We start from the raw sequence: 22,105 nt of genomic DNA on the forward strand, positions 1-22,105 counted from the left end.
TCCCCATGGAATTAGGAGATACAAACTACTATGTATAAAACAGATAAGCAAGCAGGATATATTTGTACAGCACAGGAAATAACAATCACTGTTTTGAAGTAACTTTAAATGAAGTACAATCTATAAAAATATTGAATCACTATGTTGTATACCTAAAACTAATATAATATTGTAAGTCAACTATACTTCAATTTAAAAAATAAGGTCTTTCCCATTCTCATCCCCATCTCTTTCCCTCTTCTCTGGACATTCTACACTTACCCTCTTCATGCTGCAGCAATGCCAAAGTAGTTACAGTTCCCCCTAAACATACTGCATAGTTCTCCTCTTTGCTATGCCTAGAACACTTCCCCCATCTCCTTCATCCTGGCAATTCCTCAGCTGTAAATGCTCAATGAGATAGTCCCTTCCTTAAGAAAATTTCCTGACCATACCTGCACGGTTGAGTGAGTTGCACCTAATCATTTAGACCCCCAAAGTCCCTATGCACATCTTTGGGTTTATCATATTTTTAAGTGGCTGTTTACTTGTATCTCTCCTCTTCCAAACTCTAGTCCACTTGAGATAAACACTAGGTCCCATAAACATGGCCGTCTCCACCATGTTAGTCTGGCTGAGGAGCTGGCAACACATAGTCCCTCAATAAATGTTAGGTTAGTCGGCTAACGGGAAAAGACTCCATTGAAGTTGTGCTGCTGTTGTTGTTCCTGTAAGAAAGGTACACCATCAGCATTGCTTCTTACCATTCAGACTGAAGCCCTGGTTAGGACTGGTGAGGATCTGTCCTCCCCTACTAAGGGTCACTTGTTTGTTGAAATCATCCTCCAGAATTAGAGTTACAGACTGAAGGCAGACCAAGCCAAGGTTCTGCATAAAAATCAAATTATCAATTAAAGGAGTGAGAGAGAGAGAGAGAAAGACATAGAAAGGGACAGGACCAATGGGAGAAGGAAATGGGAGAAGATGAGGAAGAGAAAGGAGAAAAGAAAGGAGAGAGTGCACATGGATAAAAATTTATGGTATATAGAAAACTTGAGAATAAGCAATATAATAAAGTAGCTATTACATCTTATTGTGAATCTAATGTAGTCCCATTACTAATAAAATATATCTTTATGTAGTGCATTAAATATACCATATACATACATACACTTCACATAGATTATTAAATAGAAATGTTTTCAATAAAGTGCCAATAATTATGTTTTCCATAGTGCATAATTAAAGTATCTTTCCAAATTCATTTGTGGTATAGTAAATATTTTAAAAGTTCAAGGTAGAAAAGAACAAAGAGAATTACTGTTCCATGCAGAAGGTTAACTGAGACCTGACATATTGCAAAAGAAAAAATTAAAATTAAAATTTAAAAAAGCTAACAAAGTAGACTAGAATTTTGTTGGAAACAACCATTTTATGTTGGAATGAAAGTAGAAAAAAAGATTTTGGCAAAATTTTGACCACTTGATTTAGAGAGAGATGAATGAAAAATCTGGGTTTCTTTGTTTACAAATTATTGATGTGCTTATTTCAAGATAATGTCTTTAAAATAAATATTCCAGAATGCTAAAACATCCATCATATCTATTTAGAATAATGTGTAACTTCTTAAATTCTGTCAAAAATCACCTTTAAGATAGCAGTTTGTAAAAACAGAACTACCATATGACCCAGCAATCCCACTACTGGGCATATACCCTGAGAAAACCATAATTCAAAAAGAGTCATGTACCACAATGTTCATTGCAGCACTATTTACAATAGGCAGGACATGGAAGCAACCTAAGTGTCCATCAACAGATGAATGGATAAAGAAGATGTGGCACATATATACAATGGAATATTACTCAGCCATAAAAAGAAACAAAATTGAGTTATTTGTAGTGAGGTGGATGGACCTAGAGTCTGTCATACAGAGTGAAGTAAGTCAGAAAGAGAAAAACAAATACCGTATGCTAACACATATATATGGAATCTTAAAAAAAAAAAAAAGGTTCTGAAGAACCTAGGGGCAGGACAGGAATAAAGATGCAGACGTAGAGAATGGACTTGAGGACACGGGGAGGGGGAAGGGTAAGCTGGGATGAAGTGAGAAAATGGCATGGACATATATACACTATCAAATGTAAAACAGATAGCTAGTGGGAAGCAGCCGCATAGCACAGAGACATCAGCTCAGTGCTTTAGGACCACCTAGAGGGTTGGGATAGGGAGCGTGGGAGGGAAATTCAAGAAGGAGGAGGTATGGGGGTATATGTATATGTATAGCTGATTTACTTTGTTATACAGCAGACACTAACACACCATTGTAAAGCAATTATACTCCAATAAAGATGTTAAAAAAAAAAGAGAGCAGTTTGGAAGTAACAAAAAGCTTATTGTCTATTGTGCAGTCATGAAATGTTCCAAAAACCTATACATAAACAAATACCATTTTTAAGAAAGAAAGTACAATAAATATGCACTATTTAATCTAAGATATATTTTTAATATATTTTAATAACTCTGAATTTATTTTAATATCTTATATTTTAGCAGATATTTAGATTTTTAGATATTTTAATATCTCTGAAATCAGGATGCATGATATTAATAGTATAACAGATTAATCATCAACACGTTTTCTTTCTTTGTAGTATACAGAATAATGATGCATCTTAACAATCAACGGTGTCTTATTTTTGAAGAAAATAACTATACCCATTCATGTTACCGTTCTTAACCGAGATAAGAAGTTTGAGTCAAAAAAAATGAACATTCCTCTGGTCATTCTGAAATGTTCTTACCTGCTCACAGTGAGCTTTCTGTAAAGTAATTGTGAATTTATCTTTTCCAGTTCCTTTTACAAGGATGTATTGGCACATTCCAATGAAAGAATAATGTCGACCATCAAAAGTAGTAAAATGAGAATCACCTACAACAGAGCATTGAACTACCAAAAAAGAAGAAGAAGAAGAAGAAGGAGGAGGAGGAGGAGGTGGGGGGGTGGAAGAAGAGGAGAAGGAGGAGCAGGGGGAGAAAAGAGGAGCAAGGAGAAGAAGGAGAAGAGGAAGAAGTAGAGGAGGAAGAAGAGGAAGGAGGAGGAAGGGGAGGGGGAGGAGGAGGGGGAGGAGGAGGGGGAGGAGGAGGAGGAGGAGGGGGAGGAGGAGAAGAAGAAGAGGAAGAAGAGGAAGAAGAGGAAGAAGAAGAAGAAGAGGAAGGGGAAGGAGAAGAAGAAGGAGAAAAGGAGAAGGAGGAAGAAATTATGTTTATTCTTAAAAAGAAGTAGGTCAACTTAGGATAAATAGTTAGGTATCAAAAAGAATAACTAAAGTGTTTAAAATTCATTAGTTTGACAAACTTACTAAATTATGTTATTCAATTTAGTTTAAAATTTATTAAATGATAGCTGTCCCACATATTTTTTAGAATATTTCTATTATTTTAGTAAATTTTTCCCAAAGCTGTCTGCTCAGAGCTATCATTTATTCAATTTTCCACTATCCTCTTAATATCTGGATTTAGAAATCATTGCATTTATATGAGATGACCTTACAAAAATCAGTGCTAGGGGCCTCCCTGGTGGCACAGTGGTTGAGAGTCCGCCTGCCGATGCAGGGGATACGGGTTCGTGCCCCGGTCTGGGAGGATCCCATATGCCACGGAGCGGCTGGGCCCGTGAGCCATGGCCGCTGGGCCTGCGCGTCCGGAGCCTGTGCTCCGCAACGGGAGAGGCCACAACAGTGAGAGGCCCACATACCGCAAAAAGAAAAATAAAAAAATAAAATAAATAAACAAAAATCAGTGCTAGCTTCCTCCTCAGTTTCAAGAAAATCAAGACATTGTCTTTAAAAACATTTAAAAGGATTACCTGGGCAGTCATGCTCAGTGCAGTTCCAAACTCCACCAACACATACACTAAATGAAATGATAAAAATATTAATCTAATTGTATAGAGAAATTGTATGAATATTTGCAATAACGTATTGGTAAATGTACCAAAATGTATCATGTTTTTTAGGTTCGGAATAATCTGACTTGAAAAATATCTCTCCAAAAGTTCAGTTAACTGATAAATTTGGACTGGCAAGCACCTAAATTATTATTTATTGCATGCCATATTTTAAAATCAATTAGTCAAGAACAAAAACACTAAGCAGAGAACTTCTGTTTCTGTCCTTCCCTCATTGCTTAAACCAAAAAAGGTCACACACAATAAAGTATTTACCCACATCATTAGAGAAATATATATAGAGAGAGTTACGATTAATAAGTTAACTCATCTACTAAAAATTTTAAAAGTTGGCTTTGAGCATCATCAGACATTAAGGAGAGAGAAAAGATCTTCCCTTTGTAAGATAAATTCTGCCTTCTACCATCAAACAGGTATGAATTTTGGAGGACAGAAGCAGTCTCAGAATGGCAGGAACTCAAATCACTATCTAAGAATAGGGTTAGTTTTCAATTGCATTTCAGTTATATACACAGACACCTAAGGGAAAATCGCCTAATGACATTTACACCTCTGTTTCTTTTTAGATTGCCCTGAAGGGATTTAATCTTTGGCTATAATAGTCTTAGTTAGCTAATTTAAGAAGAATTTCTAAAAGTCTCTAATCATGGCCAAAAATTGGATAGTCACTTTTTAAGGTACTCAATAGAGAAGGCCAAGAGAACCATCAAGTTCTAAGAGTAAAAGTTTGTGCAAATTGGTGATTATGAATAACAAGACAATTCAACAGTTCATCACATGGATATAAGATTTTATAGAACTACCAAGGGAAGTGAGGAGAATTACATCATAAAAGAAAATATAGATGTTCCCCCCACCACCCTGTCCCTGTAAGGCTTTAAATAAAAGGAAAACTGTGTCTTGGAATTTTTGGAAGAAAAATCAATAAAAAGTATATTTCTTTAAACACATGTCATGGTAAAATGGTCAACTAGTCAAGTATCCAGAAATAATTAGATGTACATTAATCACATACCATTCAGTACATTCTTGTTCAATTTTTGAACCAACTGAATAAGCTAATCCATGAAAATTGCATGGGCAATTTTCCAAGGAGATGCAAGTCCCATTTTCCATTATGAGGCCTATTTAAGAAAAACACATATCAGATTCACAAAAGAAATCATAAAGATTGTATTCTTTGAATATAATAATTCAACCAACTTTTATTGAACACTTGCTTACACTAGGTGCTGGAAGTAACAAGTTTCTTTACTTTCAAGGAGGTTACCGACAGCCTGGCTCTGTCTCCATCAGTAGCTACCTTATAAGGGTCTATTTCAGTGGTTTTCAGCTTTCTTATCCCATGACTCGCCATCAGAAATTCAAGATTCACAGTACAGAATTAGGGCAACTAATGTCTCTTTGCTTTTGAGGGAAGAGGGGAGAAGAGGGAGAAAGTATATTCTTGGTTATATTTCTGTTTATGTCAAAGTGAGAGATTTACACTATCAGCACACAGATAATAAAGAGCCAAGCAGTGCTTCTCAAAGGGCTAGTACAGTAGAACTGCATTTAGTACTTCTCCCTAATGAGGAAAAGTGGTCGAACCAGTGTTACTAAGCACACTGTTTGATTCAGCTGATCTGTTTTTCAGAGTAAGACTCTCTAGATGAAGGAAGCATTGACTTATATTTTGGTGCATGGAGTTATATTCTGGTGCAAACTCCTTATCTCATCATTGGCTGGTAACAAACAGTTTAGGCCTGACACGGGTCCAAAGTACTTAGAGTAGCAGTGACAGAACAATGGACTGAGGTCAACGATCTGATTCCAAGTAGTCCTCAGTCATATTAAGTGTATGACAGTGGGAAAATCATTTAACATCTCTGGGATTCTATTTTTTTTTAATCTGTAAAAATAAAAGGGTTTGAGTAAATCCTCAATGTTCTTATAAATGTCTATCAGTATAGCAGATTTAAATCCCGTTTCTATCACTTACTATGTTACTTCTAATTTCAAATATTAAAACTACATCAGGACTAAAATCTTGTACTGCCAAAATGTGAAGGTTTTTTTTTCTGAACTTGATTTCATCTTTAAAAAATGAACGTATATAAATTATTAAATATCTTTAAATACTCAAGAGAACAAAAGATCTGCCATGGGTAACTTCAAGACGAAGTTCCAAACTTCCAAGGAAATTTACAAAAGAATAAGCCTTTTACTAAAGAAAAGCAGCCATTCCTTCTAGTCACTTCAAGGATCAAATCCTACAAGGACAGAAAATCACATCAGCCCTATTATCCTGAGAGATGACATTAAGACATGATTCTTGGATCACAGGGGTAATAGTTTCCAGGAGTGGAGACATGGTTTCTTTCATGAAGCACTTACCATCCGCGCAGTAACATCCGTCAAGACAATGGAGATTACTCCCAAGACATTGATCCTCAAATGTGCAGGTTGGTGGGCAACAACTGATACAATCCCGATGGACAAAGCTGTCATCACATTTATCAACTAAAATGGGCAAACAGGCGAGCTGTAAATCAACTTTATTCAACACTCAAAAGGATTACAGTGTTTTTTGGGGGTTTTTTAAAATTTTTTTATTGGAGTATAGTTGATTTACAATATTGTGTACATTTCAGGTGTACAGCACAGTGATTCAGAGATATATATTATATATATATATATATATATATATATATATATATATATATATATATATACATATACATATATATATTTTTCTTTTTCAGATTCTTTTCCCTTATAGGTTATTACATAATATTGAGTATAGTTCCCTGTGCTATAGTAGATCCCTGTTGGTTATCTATTTTATACATAGTAGTGTGTATATGTTAATCCCAGCCTCCTAATTTATCCCTCCCCCACCTCCATTTCCCCTTTGGTAACCATAAGTTTGTTTTCTGTGTCTGTGACTCTCTTTCTGTTTTGGAATAAGTTCATTTGTGTCTTCTTTTTTCTTTTAGATTCCACATATAAGCAACATCATATGATATTTGTCTTAAGAAGATGTGGCATATATATATATATATATATATATATATATACACACACACACACACACACACACATGCACACACACACAATGGAATATTACTCAGTCATAAAAAAGAATGAAATAATGCTATTTTCAGCAATATGGATGGACCTAGAGATTATCATACTAAATGAAGTAAGGCAGACACAGAAAGACAAAGATTACATACAGTGTTTTACAAGTACGCAAAAGTTTACCAATATTATTGCATCAATAACAAGTCTTTGCAGTTCATTAGTTCTGAGCACTAGGGTAAGTTTTGAGTACTAGGATAAGCCTAAAATTAATAGAATTGCACAGGGCTGGAAAATAATGAAACATACTGCATGCTGGAAAGTCATCTCGCCAGTCTCGAATAGGGTAGCCAGCATGGGAACAGGCTCTAGCATACTCGGTGGCTGCTCGACAATAGGTCTCATCATCGTGAGTTCTGAAAAGTGAAAAGACAGATCCAATATATCACACAGGAAATATTGACAGAAACCATACCTTTGAGCTCCTGATCTCGAGAAATGCTGAGTATGTGGTGAATATTCTAATATTAGCTGATGTCAGCTTGTATATAATATAATACATTATAATATGTTATGTACAATAATGCAGAAAACAGATAAACATGGGATCCCAGCTAAAAAGGCCTAGGTAAATTGTTTCATCTAAGTCTTTCAATAATTTGGCCACTTTTCATTTGATTCAAGGGAGTACCTATACTGAAAAAGATTTCTATTTTAATTATGACATTCTTCCCAGAATCCTTGTATGCATTTTTTTGTTCCCACGCAAAGCATCCTAGATCTTTCAGAATTTAACAAATCCTATTAGAACGATAAAATTCTATCACAGCAAAAACAACAAATACGAAAGTTATTTCTAAGATACCATGCTCTTGATAGTATACATGCTGGAATAAAACCAATACTAATAACCTGCAGAACTTTTGAAATATTAAATAAATAGCATTTAATTTAAGATTTAAAAGAAGATTTTTAATTCTTTCAGGTTTAAATTACTAAAGCTAGTTGCTTTTATAATGCTGCCAAGAGTGAATAACCTCTAAGTATTTTCTTATAATCGCCTTAGAAACTCCTCCGAACAAATATAAGAGATCTGCCAATTCCCGACAAGATTAACAAGGCATCTACAAAATAAACAGGGTTTATAAGGTAGTGGGCTTGTTTTTCAACACAACTGAAACTCAAAATTAAATAGTTAAATATTTTTCAAGATAATGACCTTACGAATGTTGTATTTTGTGAGCCTTAGCATTTTCAGTATCTCTGTTGTAAAAGCCAAAGCCACCCATCTCAAATTGCACTTATCCTGTGCTACTGTAATTGAGCCATGCAGCTTATGTAGTCCAATTAACTGAGCTTTAGAAGGAAGAAAAAGGACTGAGCATATAAACTTCAAAAACTCAGAAAATATTCTAAACCTCCGAATAAGAAAAGTCTCTGAAAAACAAGGTAAGTTAAAACTGTTGAATTCCTAGAAAGACATTAAATCTATGATTTACTTTAAATATGTGCATTGTTTCCTACAATTAATGGAGGCTCTGAAAACTAACAAAGTAACTGAATATTGGCTTTCCAACCCAATGCAACTATTATTCAAATAGCTACTATTTACTGTGACTATGTTATGCTAGGAATTGTACTGGGCATATTACATTTGGCATTGCATAAAAACAACAATCGGGCAAGAAAGAAATTATTATTGCAATTTACTGAGGGGAAAATAAGCTTATTTTTCCATTTTGGATGTGAACTTTAATAGGGAAATGAGCACTAAATAACACTTGTTTTTATCAATAAATCAACTGATTTGGGTGTAGCAAAATTAGAAGCATTTCCTTGCTGCTAAGTTTAGCATTCTTAGAAGCAGAAACACGACAAGTTCAAGGACGGGTAATGTATCATCCTTCAAATTCCAACTCAGCTGTCATCTCCTCTAGGCACTACCTGATAAAGTTAGTAGTTCTCTCCTCCACATTCACTGCACTTTGCATTTAAAGCATGTATAATTGCTGAAGGTCTGTTTCTCTGCCCCATTAGAATCTGAGTTCCTAGGACAGGGACTATTTCTAAATTGTTTTTTGTTTCGATGGCCAACAGACACATGAAAAGATGCTCAACATCACTAATCATCAGGGAAATGCAAATCAAAACCACAATGAGATTATCACTTCACACCTGTCAGAGTGGCTGTTGTCAAGAAAAACAACAAATAACAAACGTTGGCGAAGATGTGGAGAAAAGGGAACTCTAGTAAACTGTTGGTGGGAATGTAAGTTGGGGCAGTCACTATGGAAAAGAATGAACGTTCCTCAAAAAACTGAAAATAGAACTACCCTATGACCCAGCAATTCCACTCCTGGTTATATATTTGAAGAAAACAAAAGCACTAATTCAAAAAGATATATGCACGTCAATGTTCACAGCAGCATTGTTTTTTTTCAGCAGTAGAAGGCATTCATTTTTTTCAGCAACATTTATCAAGATCAGGGCCAGCTTTATGGGAATGTGACCTGTGTAGTCAGTCACACAAGGCCCTGCTCTTAAAAAGGCCCTTCACTTAGCTGCGCCCTGTACTTGGTTTCACACTCTGTTGTCACTATCTTGAAATTCTCAACAATGTTTTTAACAGGGGGCCTTGCATTTTCATTTTGTACTACCCCCTCCCCCCAGATTTATTATATCCCAAATGAACTAACTGACATTCTGACATAATTCAGGCTAAAGCACAGTCAGCCTACCCAGAATAAGCAGAGTAGGGTAAGAGATAAGGCAAAGGGCAAATTCAGATCTGCTGAGAATAGTCAAGTTGTATGAAATAAGATCAAGCAAAAATTCATACTCCTTACTATGAGCCTTAAGACTCTAGGTAGTCTAGACCCTGCCTACTTCTCTAACTTCATCTCCTCTCTCTCTCCCATTCACCATGCTCCAGCAACACTTTTTTTGTGTTCTGTAAACACCCCAAATTTGTTTTGCCATAGTAGCATTACTTACAATAGCCAAGATACGGAAGCAGCCTAAGTTTCCATCACAGATGAATGAATAAAGAAGATATTATGGAATATTATAAATGAAACATTACACAGCCATAAAAAGGAATAAAATTTCGCCATGTGCAAAAACGTGGATGGACATGAAGGGTATTATGCTTAGTGAAATAAGACAGAAAAAGAAAATACTGTGTGTTTTCACTTACATGTGGAATCTAAAAAAATAAAAGAAATGAATGAATATAACAAAACAGAAACAGATTCACAGAGAACAAACTAGTGGCTACCACTGGGGAAAGGGATGAGGGGCAGGGCAAGATAGGAGAAGGGAATTAAGAGGTATAAACTACTAGGTATAAAATAAGTAAGATACAAGGATGTAATGTACAGCAGAGAGAATATAGTCAATATTTTATAATAATGTTAAATGGAGTATAATTTATAAACATATTGAATCACTATGTTGTACACCTGAAACTAATATAATATTGTAAATCAACTATACTTCAACAAAAATTTTAAAAATAAAATAAAATAAATTAAAAATCAACATAATAGGGCTTCCCTGGTGGCGCAGTGGTTGAGTCTGCCTGCTAGTGCAGGGGACACAGGTTCGAGCCCTGGTCTGGGAGAATACCACATGCCGCGGAGCAACTGGGCCCATGAGCCACAACTACTGAGCCTGAGCATCTGGAGCCTGTGCTCCGCAACAAGAGAGGCCACGATAGTGAGAGGCCCGCGCGCCGTGATGAGGAGTGGCCCCCGTTTGCCACAACTAGAGAAAGCCCTCGCACAGAAACGAAGACCCAACACAGCCAAAAATAAATAAATAAACAAATGTGGGGTTTAAAAAAAATTTTTTTTAAATCAACATAATAAATTGTTTCTATTTCACCAAGATGTGGCACAGTGCTCAACTCGGAATAAACCGTCAGAAAATGTGTTGAATTGAATTCAATACACTTTCATAATCCAAGCAGGAAATTAATTTGTGTGCAGCAGATTCACAATTATATAATCATGGTATAGGATCCCTGTAGGCAGTCCTTTAACATAAGAAATGAAGAGAATCTCCTTTAGGGGAAAAAGAATGTAGGTAGGTATAGTCCTGGCTGAAATATTGAGGGGAGTGAAAGGCTAACCCTGGTACCTTCTCACTTCCATTTTATCAATGCCCACTTATTCCATTATAAAGCCCTTTCTTTGGTATTACCTGCCTGCTCTGCCCGGCCTCTTCACCTCAGATATGTATCTTAAGTTGTCAGCTGATTTCAACCAGTAAAAGGTGTTCCACCATCCTGCTGTTTTTATTTGCCCTAAAGAAAGCAATTAGGTTTTGAAATCCAAAGCCTAAATACATCAAAATTTCAAAAGACAAAAGTGTTAACTTCTTAATGATGAAATTTCAGATGAAGTAGGTATGGCCAGCTACTTTTCATGCCCAGTTCCCTCTTCTTTTTAGTATTAGAACCTGCAAGTTTTTGCTGGGCATATGGCTGCCCAGCCAAGGACAGCATTTCTCAGCTGTCCTTACTTCTAGGTATGGCCCATGTTTCTAAGTTCTGGCCAAAGGGTTAAAAGTGAGCGTGTGCATGAAACTTCCAGATCACTTCCTTAAAAATGCTGACAGCCCTCTATTTCCTTTTCTCCCTTCCTAAGGGTTAAAATATGAGCATGGCAGTGGTGAACCAGTTTTGACAATGAAACTGAAAATAATACCCTAGGCCCTGGGGGATGACATAGCAATAGTATCACTGAGTCAATGGAAAACTCATGGAGTAGACACATGGTCTGAACCCAGGACCACTTGCCAGCTTGGACTTCATATGAGAGAAATACAAGCATTCAAATGAATCGAAGCCACTGATACTTTGGCAATTGAAGCAACCAAACAATATCCCAACTAATAAATGGCGAATGACTTTTCTGGATCTGCCAAATGATCCTTCACTTCAGCCTACTTGAGAAATGAGTGCTAAAGATGATAAGACAAGTGAAAAGACTGTTGGAGAATGGTCCCAGAATGAGTCCTCATGGAATAAGAACAAATGTTAATTCCATATAGATGGCTAAATAAGGACAATGGACTACCTACAGAGATCCTCAAAAAAGAGACTAAGTGACAGAACAGAGATAGAACAATATAGCACTTAAATGAAAAATAAAACCAAATAGAGGACAGAATGCTGTAAAATATAAAGGTCAGTACTCAATATTTTAGGCAGAGGGAATGCTCTTTCAAAGCTCCTGCATTCGTTCAGAAATCCCTGAGACGATACATACAAATAAAGGTATAACTGTACTTTATGCAAAATTAACAAGTTTCCCAAACAATCTCATTTAATACCTGGAAAATATTATTACATTCATTATTTTTATAATAATCTTAATTTAATTAAAGCAGAGTGATTATAAATAACTTCACACTACCTCAACCTTTCCTCTCTGTTTTCACTTTTGATAAACTTAGACCTCTTAACAAGCTACCCAAGATATAATTTCAGTGGTTTTACTCAACCAAAAATTAGTTTGGTCCTTTACAGCAATGTTCCCATGTACCATTTAAACTTCTTGGGATACTTAAAAGATGCAAACATAAAAATTTCTTGAGATATTCTCGAACATTCAAGATAACTAATCACATACAGTTGGTAATTTTTTTTAAATTGAAGTATAGTTGATTTACATGTTGTGTTAGTTTCTGGTGTACAGCAAAGTGACAGTTATACATATATATACATATTATTTTTCATATTCTTTTCCATTGTGGTTTATTACAGGATATTAAATATAGTTCCCTGCTCTGTACAGGACCTTGTTGTTTATTTTATATACAGTATTTTGTATCTGTTAATCCCAAACTCCTAATTTATCCCTCCCCACCCCCTTTCCCCTTTGGTAACCACAAGTTTGTTTTCTATGTCTTTGTTTCTGTTTTGTAAATAAGTTAACCTGTGTCATATTTTAGATTCCACAATAAGTGATACCATATAGTATTTGTCTTTCCCTCTCTGACTTACTTCACTTAGTCTAATAATCTCTAGATCCATCCATGTTGTTGCAAACGGCATTATTTCATTCTTTTTATGGCTAGTATTCCATTGTATATAAATACCACATCTCCTTTATGCATTCATCTGTTGATGGACACTTAGGTTGCTTCCACGTCTTGGCGATTGTTAATAGTGCTGCTATGAATACGAGGGTGCATGTATCTTTCACTTGGTAAACTTTTGAAAAACTAAAATAAAAAGGACTTCACCTCAATAATGGGTAATTTATAAGTTCTACAATGATGAACACATTATGATGAGTCTCACTGAATTTGTTCCCTAGACAACCACCTTAGTCTACGTGTTCTTAACCCAGGAGTGAAGGCAAGAGTCTGTGACCTTGGATGTGAAAAATACATGTTTATTTTCTCTAATCTCCAGCTGATATTTAGCACTTCTTTCAGTTATACACATGGGCAACACATCACAATGTTCTTAGCAGAATCTGTAACTTTGTCATCAATATAACTCATATCTCATTTTTCCATATTTTCATTTCTCATTTAATTGTTGCAGATATCTCAAAATATTGTTTATACTCATCACTATATCAAACTACATTAGTTATTAGACCCGAAATGCATATAAAAGAGCATGTGGATCAGAAATTCATTTCTTTTACTATTTCAGTAATTCTATTTCAGTATAATTAGTTCCTTTGTAATCTTATATGTTTTATTTTGTGCATTTCAAACCACTATTTTGAACAGAGCCTATAGCCTCTCTAGATTCCCAAAAGGGATCAGTGGCACAAAAAGTGTATAAGAACTAATGTATTCTGTTCATGCTGTTAATATAAAACACTCAGACTGTACCTGTTATCCAGTAAGATTTTAATAGCTGTTAGTACAGTTTATGTTTTACATTTCCCATTACATTTTTGTGAACTGCTGAGATGATGAAGTTATACAATGGTTTTTGCTCTTCTTTTTGGATAAAGAAAATTTTATTGCAAATAAAATCATTTCACTTACTTGCAAAGATCATTAACACAGCTGGCAATATATAAATATGGATCAATATATTCATGACAGCTCAAAAAGGGAAACTGCAACAGTATCTGACACTTGAAGAAGATTGCCTATGCAGAAAAAGATGGCGGTCAGCAGAACATACTGAATGATATGCTTGTACTCTCATTTTTTTCTACTGATCTGTTTGCAAGACGCTCTGTTCTTACTAGGAAAGAGAAAGTATGTAGGCTTATAAATTTTAAACAACATTTTCTAACTACATATTTTATAATGAGTACTACTTTTATGAAACTCATTGTATTCACCATTTTTGAAATAATCATAAAGTTATTCTTGTTGCGTTACATTTCCTGATTTTAATAGTGTTTATGTAGTATTTACACTAAAAATGCTTAGTGTTAAATATACAAATACAGTATATGTGTGGTGTATCCAACATGCCTAAATTTTTCACGTCATATTTACCTCAAATGCTGGCATTCCACTGGAGCATGGATTTGGAAAATCTGAGGGTGTGGGTACACATTTGGTATCATCTGGAGTTTGCACCAACCAACTATTTGCAAACATAGCAATGTCTTCTGTATAGTCCTCTATTTCACACAAACACATACAAAAAAATATGTATAATAGGATCACTTTCCACAAAGACACAGTTCACCAACATAAACTTCCTGGTCAAAAAGTTAAACTCAATAGCTTTATAATTACCAATGATATTAGATTATAACATTACTTCAGCATAATAAAAATAAATTGAACAAAGTTTAAGTACCAAATAAAAGTTAATACCATTGGAGAGAGAACGCAAACTTCATTGAAGCAAAATGGGGAAGGGTTGAGAGTGAGTGGTACAAAATGAATACCAGTAAAGCCTGCAGTTTATAATGCAGAGAGGAGAAAAAATATGCATAAAATTAAGAAACATAAGTCAAAGTTTGGTATGAAAATTTTCAGACAGCCCTCTCATTCTATTTGACATAAGTCAGAACCTCACTAAAATTGTAGCTCCATTTTGGGGGTACCTAGAACCCTTGTGGAGATTTCAGAGGATGGTCATACAGACAATGAAAAAATGGAAAAGACACCTGGAGAAGAGGGTACTAAGAAGTGAATTCATTCCATTGGAATATGATGAATAGTGTTTCTAAAGATGCTCGGGACAGATTAAGAATCCTGATACCATCCCAGCATTATTCAGAGGCAAGATTCAGGAGCTACTATGCGGCAGCAACAAACAGGCAGTTGGTGGTGAGCACCCTGGGCCTTCTATCTGGCCTGAGGACAAGTTCAGGGTCTGACATGAAAATTAATCCTGCCCCACATTCAGACAAGGGCTGAATCTGAAATCTCAAAGACCCCGCAGACCCAAACAAGATGACATCTCCAAGTTCCATCTGACAGCCTTCATGTTTGAGTGTTAGCATCTCCACCACTGAGATTTACACAGCCACAGGTCCACCACTGATGACGAGCTACTGCACCACTAGAATCAAAAACTGCAAGCCAAATGGTTCACCAGTCTATCTCAGCATCTTCAAGATTGGAAGATGTCTACTTACTACCACCAATTTTGGGGAAGATTGTAAAAGTTCATCTATAAGAACGCTTTGCGCTCTTAGTATAAAATCCCAAAGTTTACAGGGGCCTGGAAGGCTTTTTTGATCTGGACTCTGCACTCCCCCAGCTCCCCCACTCCACCCCGCCCTATCCCTCCTACATCTTCCACTCCTATCTTTGCTCAACCTACTCCAATCATACAAGCTGTAGAATGTTCTTCACTCCAGCTCATTTCCACGCTGCTCCTGCTTTTGCTTGTGCATCTCCTCCTTCGAAATCACTCTTCCCCGACCCCAATCTTCCCTCTGCTGTCTCCCTTACTTCACGTGGGCATCTATTTAATATGACCTCCTCAGAGAAGCCTTCTCCGGCACATCATCTAGACCCACCAAACATACACTGTTCTATCACTTAGTCTCCTTGTTCCCCTATTTTTATGGCTGCTATTGCTCACAAAAATTATATTTTAATTTGTCTATTTGCTTTGCCTTCTACTACATGAAGGGAGAGAGCTTGTCTAAGCTGTCCTATTGCTGGATCCCTAGTTTACTATCTGGTATAGAGTAGGTGCTCAAAATATATTTGCTAAATAAGTGAACGAATAAATACAAGGGAGTTTTCCATATTTATTAAATAGATTATTAGAGTCCTAGATGTTTGGTCCACTTTATTATCTCTGATATTGTTGGAAATGCTACACCCTGAACCAAGCGTGGGTCTGGTTTAATATAATTATTTTTAAAAGGAAAAACTCATGTTCCTTTTAAGTAAATTTATAGTCACATTTCATTTCAAAGCATCATCATACTTTAAAGGTCTGCAGAATCAAAAATATTTCCTAAAGGCCCACCTATTTCCACATTTATGCACAAATTTTAATGTAACTAAACAACCTGGGCAATCCCTTAGAGTTCACTTTAATTCCAGCTTTTAACCACATATTTAGCTCTTTTCACTACATTGCATTAACAAAAAAGTCCCAAATGTTGGTTACTATGAGACTTTAAATCCATATCAGTTGGTGGTCTGGGAGCCTGCGAAACTAAAATTAAAATGTTTCATATAAAATGTACTACAGGGCCTCCCTGGTGGCGCAGTGGTTGAAAGTCCGCCTGCCGATGCAGGGGATACGGGTTCGTGCCCCGGTCTGGGAGGATCCCATATGCCGCGGAGCGGCTGGGCCCGTGAGCCATGGCCGCTGGGCCTGCGCATCCGGAGCCTGTGCTCCGCAACGGGAGAGGCCACAACAGTGAGAGGCCCGCATACCGCAAAAAGAAAGAAAAATAAATAAATAAATAAATAAATAAATAAAATAAAATGTACTACAAACGGAGCAATTTACTGTCCATATTGGAACACTTCTAAGAGTGAAAGAGAGGCAGTATTAATTATTATGCTGGGAAAAACAAGAGTAAATCAGGGCTTCTATGAGTAGGTAGCTATAGACATGAATTATGGAACCAGAATCTCAACTAGACAACAAATTTAAATATTTCTATATCTACAGAAGTTCTGAAAAGGCTCATTTCTTTGTGAAGTCATACCTGAAGAATGCATAGGAATGCAGAGAGAAATACAATTTTAATCACTGTTAAGAAATTATTAATTCAATGGGGTTCAATAAAACTACCTCTCTGCCTCTAAAGATTTACCTAATCAGCAAAGTACAGGATGAGTTTCAAGAAAATACTAGGCATCTTTAAGCTAAAGGTAATACAGCTCACCTGTAGACGTATTCTTGCATTATTACGGTATGAGAGAAAATCGGAAAGCAGATTCTAGTCACATCTTTATAAATTACCATAAATTAGTTTTTTTATCATTCTGCTTTACTCTGTGCACTAAATAAAATTGTGAAAGAGCTGAAATCTCTCTTTAGGCTCCTTCCATATACTTTCCAGGGTCCTTCTTGCCTTCTGCCAGTTCAGCCGTAATTCAGTCAAATTGCCTCCTTCCGGTCTTCTCCCACAAATAATCTGCTAACACCCCTTTGCGTGCTGCCCAATTATCTCACTGTAAGCAACCATTTTATGTTCCAGGTTATGAAAGTCTGTCTGACTCTTAACACAAATCCTAATCTGAGTCTCTCTGCCTCTAACAAGAGCAGATGCTATTTTCTATCCCAACTTCTATACCATGTTCCCTAGATGTCCCCAGGGAAGTTGCCCATGGCAGTCTTTAACTCTAACATTGAGAACTGAATTGAGTATTATTTTTTTTCATAAAGCTTTGATAGAGAAGAAAAAGAAATCAATAACTGCCATCTGATTGGTTCTGCCTGGGTCCAAAACCCTACTTCCTAATATAGTCTCAAGATTCCAAGTTTGTGAACTCTCTCATTCTAAATACCCAACTGGATGCAAAACACATTTCATGATGAAATGTACAATACTGTACATTTGTACTGTGCTCACAGACTTTTAAACACTTTCATTTACATTTTCTCATTAGATTCGCAGAGGCTGGGAAGCTCTAAGGGTCATTATTATTATCTCCATTTTGCATGTAAGAAAATTGACTCCTTGAAGTCCTGCTCTTTAGCTACTAGTAAACTAATACTGATGAAGCATTATGCATCCTGGGAAAATGTTTGCATTTTGACAAGGGCCTCTTAAAGCAATGTCTTTAATCAAACATTTTCACGTTAGCTCCATTATAGACTCATTGAGAACACTTGGAGATGATTATAAATTAGCTAAAATGTATTCAGTATTAACTACGTGCCAAGCCAGACACTGTACTAAGTATTTTACAGGGATTACCTCACTTAATCCTTGCAACTCTATGAAGTATACACTACTAGTATATCATTAAACTTAGAAAGTTTAACAAGTGGCAAAGCGGAATATGAATCCCACATTCTGATTCCAGAACCCACACTCTAAGTAGGATTTTCATTCCCTTAAAACACAACATATGGGCAACTCTTCTCTATTAATTTTATAATATAAAACAAACAGTATTATATAGCGCTTTACAGATTAAAAGTCAATTTCTCTCACATTTATCTAAGAATAGAATTGGGAGCCAGTTGGATCTGTAACTCAACTCTGATAGCACCATTTACAAGCTGTGTTACATTGGGCACATCATCTTGTGCCCTCATTGTAAAATTAAGAAAATACACCCACCTTACAGGATGTTGTAAGAGTTGGGAATAATATAGCTATGTACTCATATTAACTATAACTAAATGGTATCAACCTATGCTATTATTATTAACAATGCTCTGAGTTCTAAATTATTTTAATCCCTATTTTACAGCTGAAGAAACTGAATATCAGAGAGATTAATTGAGTTGCCTCAAGTTATAAAACTTGGAAGAGCTGAACAAGATTCAAAGTCAGGTAGGTCTTCTGGTACTAAGAACAGTATTCTTTGTTATTGCACATTTATATGTGGACCTAAATCATGATTGCGTCCTGTAATTCTCTTATTTTGTTGCCACTGCAAACTAGTACCCATATTGAAACAAAACCCATTTTTAACAGCTCATTGGGATTAGTTTCATGACTTAGAATGAATAGATGAATGAATGATATGTACATCATTATACATGATAAAAACCATTCCAAGTTATTACTCAACTTTTATAAATTCTGCTCACATTTTATTGTATTTATAAAACTATTACATGGCAATCATTTAATTTATTCCTATCAAGACTGGAAGCAAAATATCTGTTGCCCAAAAGTAGACAAGTTTGCCTCAAGTGGGTCTGAATCACTAAAATGTCGATATAAGCCCCAAGAAGGGAGAAGCTTTTTTTTTTTCACTGATATATCCCAAGCTCCTACAACAGTGCCAGACGCAAAGTAAATGCTCAGTTAGTATCTGTTACATGAGTAAGACCTGACTTGTATTAATTTAGCAAATGTAAGCTAGCTCATGGTTTTCAAGAATGACACAAAAATATTTTCCTGTTCAAGCTTCACTTAAAATCACATAAACAGGCAAGCGATAGCTACCGTTTTTACCCAACCTAGGACAAGTTGTACCCTTCTGGGTATAAACAGAGTGATCAGTGAAGGAAGAAGAGCTCAGAAGTACCCACCCATTTCTTCTGCTCCACTTACCTTGCTGAATGATGAAATCATCAGATTGAATGTCGTTGTAGTTTGCACATAGGCCACATGATTTCCCTTTATGCTCCTCAGACAGCTTCAGGTAAATTCCAGATATTCCATCCCAAGCCAACGAAAAACCAAAGGTTGTTTTCACCAGAATATAGTCAGCTAGTTTCTCAATGAAAATCTGTCCAATTGTCTGAGGTAATGTTAAACTTGAAAAATAGAACAAAGACAATCTAAGAGTTATAATGAAACATCAATTACAGATGATCTATTTCTTTCTTGAAGTGAATGAGAATTAAATAAAAGATAATTATTCAAAATTAATGAATAAACTATGAAGTTAGATTTTCAACATTTTTGAAAGTTTAATATTGAAATAAAAAGACAGCAAAAATGATACCTATTTTCACATACTGATTAAGATTTTATACTTATAATTGGATGCTTCTTTCCACCAACCAAAAGCACACTTCTGCTAAATATCAGTGATTTTTAAAATCTGGAAAATAACCTTGTCTATTTAGAATAATGAGAGCTGAATGTATTTATATTTTTATCTAGAGAGTTTAAGATAATCTAAAAATGCTGCTCAACAATTTTGAAGTAAGAACAAACAATACTCAAAGTATGTAAACACATTTTTGAGTGATGATTTTGTTTAATTTTGTTTTAAACTTGGCTGTAAAGAAATAAGAGCTTCTATCCCCAAAATGTCACCTTGGTACAAGTCATTGTTTTCCAAAAGAAAAATGTCTAGGCATGTTAATTATAATTTATATTTTTAATGCTGCAAAGTATATTATTAGGAATAAAAAATACTTTCCATACAGTATTCATAAGGATTATATTCATAATTTTTAAGTTGCATACAATTTGGTCTATTTAAGCAAGGGTCACATTGAATATTTAAACTTCTGATCCAATGTCTAGTCTTTCCACTTTTCACAAGCATGTACACATACAGAGGAAGTGAGAGACATAAGAGGACAGAAGAAAACTAGCCAGGCTAACTGAATAATGTAAGGTGAGAGGTTAGTAGGTACATTCATACATTTCTCTCAAAAACTTCAAATTAGTGAGTTCCTTTCCAGTAAGAACATGGTTACATGAAATAAAAACTATAAAATTAAACATACTCATTAACATAGGGATAGTCCCTAAAGAAACAATTCAAAATATCTGTAATCATTTGCACAGTATGTGTGCAGATAATTTTTAGTCATAAGATTTAGTTATAAGAATAGGAAAATAACTAAAATTTACACCAGAGAATAAATGACTTTATTGTCATAATCTATTCTTATTAAAAATTATAAACATAAGAAATTCATTTTCAATTCCTAGTAAAAGTTAGGATGAATAATATTGTTTAAGATGGCAAGTTTATAAAAGCTATACTTGAAAAAAGTGAGTCATGTTTTATAAAGATATTCCATAGCAATGGGATGTTCACTGCAGCAAGGTATAGATTTTCTTTTGCAGGTATTCCTTGGTTTGGTCATTTGTCACTTGATCTCTTTCATAGTAAATTTTAATAAATACACAATTTTTGAAAACAAAACATGCATAACTGTGATTATCCAAATGTCTATACATTAAACGATGCTGATAGAGATGGGTGATGATACTAAAAGTTAGATAATCTCCCATAAATTTAAGAAAACCTCCATGCAACTTGAAACATTAACAATGCAAACTAAACTGAATGCACAGATTAATACTGAAAATTATTCACAGGTTCATATGTACCAAAACGCTGCATTTCACAGGCGAGAGAACAGAAGTCCAGAAAGGGAAAGTATGATGTGCAGAGCCAACCACATTTGACTTCACTTTGGTAAACATTTCTCTAGCATCTGCTATGAGATAGGCCCTAGGCCCGGTATAGCATTATTATAAGCAATTCAGCTGAATAATAAGAAAACCACCTTCTTTCTATTATACAAATGGAAATCTTCAAAGAAATATGTTTTCTGAGTTAAAATTTAAATATTATGTCCTATATTTAACAAAGGGTTAGTATTCTTGAAAGTCTACTTAAATGGCATTTTTGTTTTATAAAGCAATAATTTTTAAGTGCCCACTATGTTACCCCAAATCCCATATAAAAATCCTAAACCACTGTTTAAATTCAGCTCCAAGAAATACATATGTAAGTGCATTACCTTCCCATTCAAATGGATAATCTTTCTTTTATAAGAAAGTGAAAAGTACAGAACCTATTGATGAAGAAAATAAGCCCAAGAGAGGCAGAGGGGCTGCTTGGCGTTGCCTGACTATGACAAAACCTGGGTCAGTGCCTGGCTCCCCTAGTGCTTCATCCAAAGCCCCTCCTGCTATCATCTGCTACCTCTTGAGGAATCTAAACTGAAAAAAAAAGCACATAGGTTGGTACAGCGATTGCCCTGGAAAAAATCCCCATGGTTCAAACACTTGCTGGCGA

At 35.4% G+C, this 22,105-nt stretch overlaps 1 protein-coding gene across 1 annotated transcript in view; it reads right to left on the minus strand.

The window, feature by feature from the left end:
* The window catches only part of OTOGL (otogelin like), a 153,278-nt gene that overhangs the window by 109,857 nt on the left and 21,316 nt on the right, over positions 1-22,105 (minus strand). Inside the window, exons 8-16 of the mRNA XM_060114241.1 lie at positions 19,666-19,871; positions 14,495-14,622; positions 14,030-14,136; positions 7,322-7,428; positions 6,326-6,451; positions 4,965-5,073; positions 3,848-3,894; positions 2,784-2,929; positions 744-867 (exon numbers count right to left, since the gene is read on the minus strand). Coding sequence (XP_059970224.1) covers positions 744-867; positions 2,784-2,929; positions 3,848-3,894; positions 4,965-5,073; positions 6,326-6,451; positions 7,322-7,428; positions 14,030-14,136; positions 14,495-14,622; positions 19,666-19,871 — 1,100 coding nt within the window. The remainder of the gene's footprint in view (positions 1-743; positions 868-2,783; positions 2,930-3,847; positions 3,895-4,964; positions 5,074-6,325; positions 6,452-7,321; positions 7,429-14,029; positions 14,137-14,494; positions 14,623-19,665; positions 19,872-22,105) is intronic.

This window comes from Mesoplodon densirostris, chromosome 11 (assembly GCF_025265405.1).
Source record: "Mesoplodon densirostris isolate mMesDen1 chromosome 11, mMesDen1 primary haplotype, whole genome shotgun sequence".
Taxonomy (NCBI): Eukaryota; Metazoa; Chordata; class Mammalia; order Artiodactyla; family Ziphiidae; genus Mesoplodon; species Mesoplodon densirostris.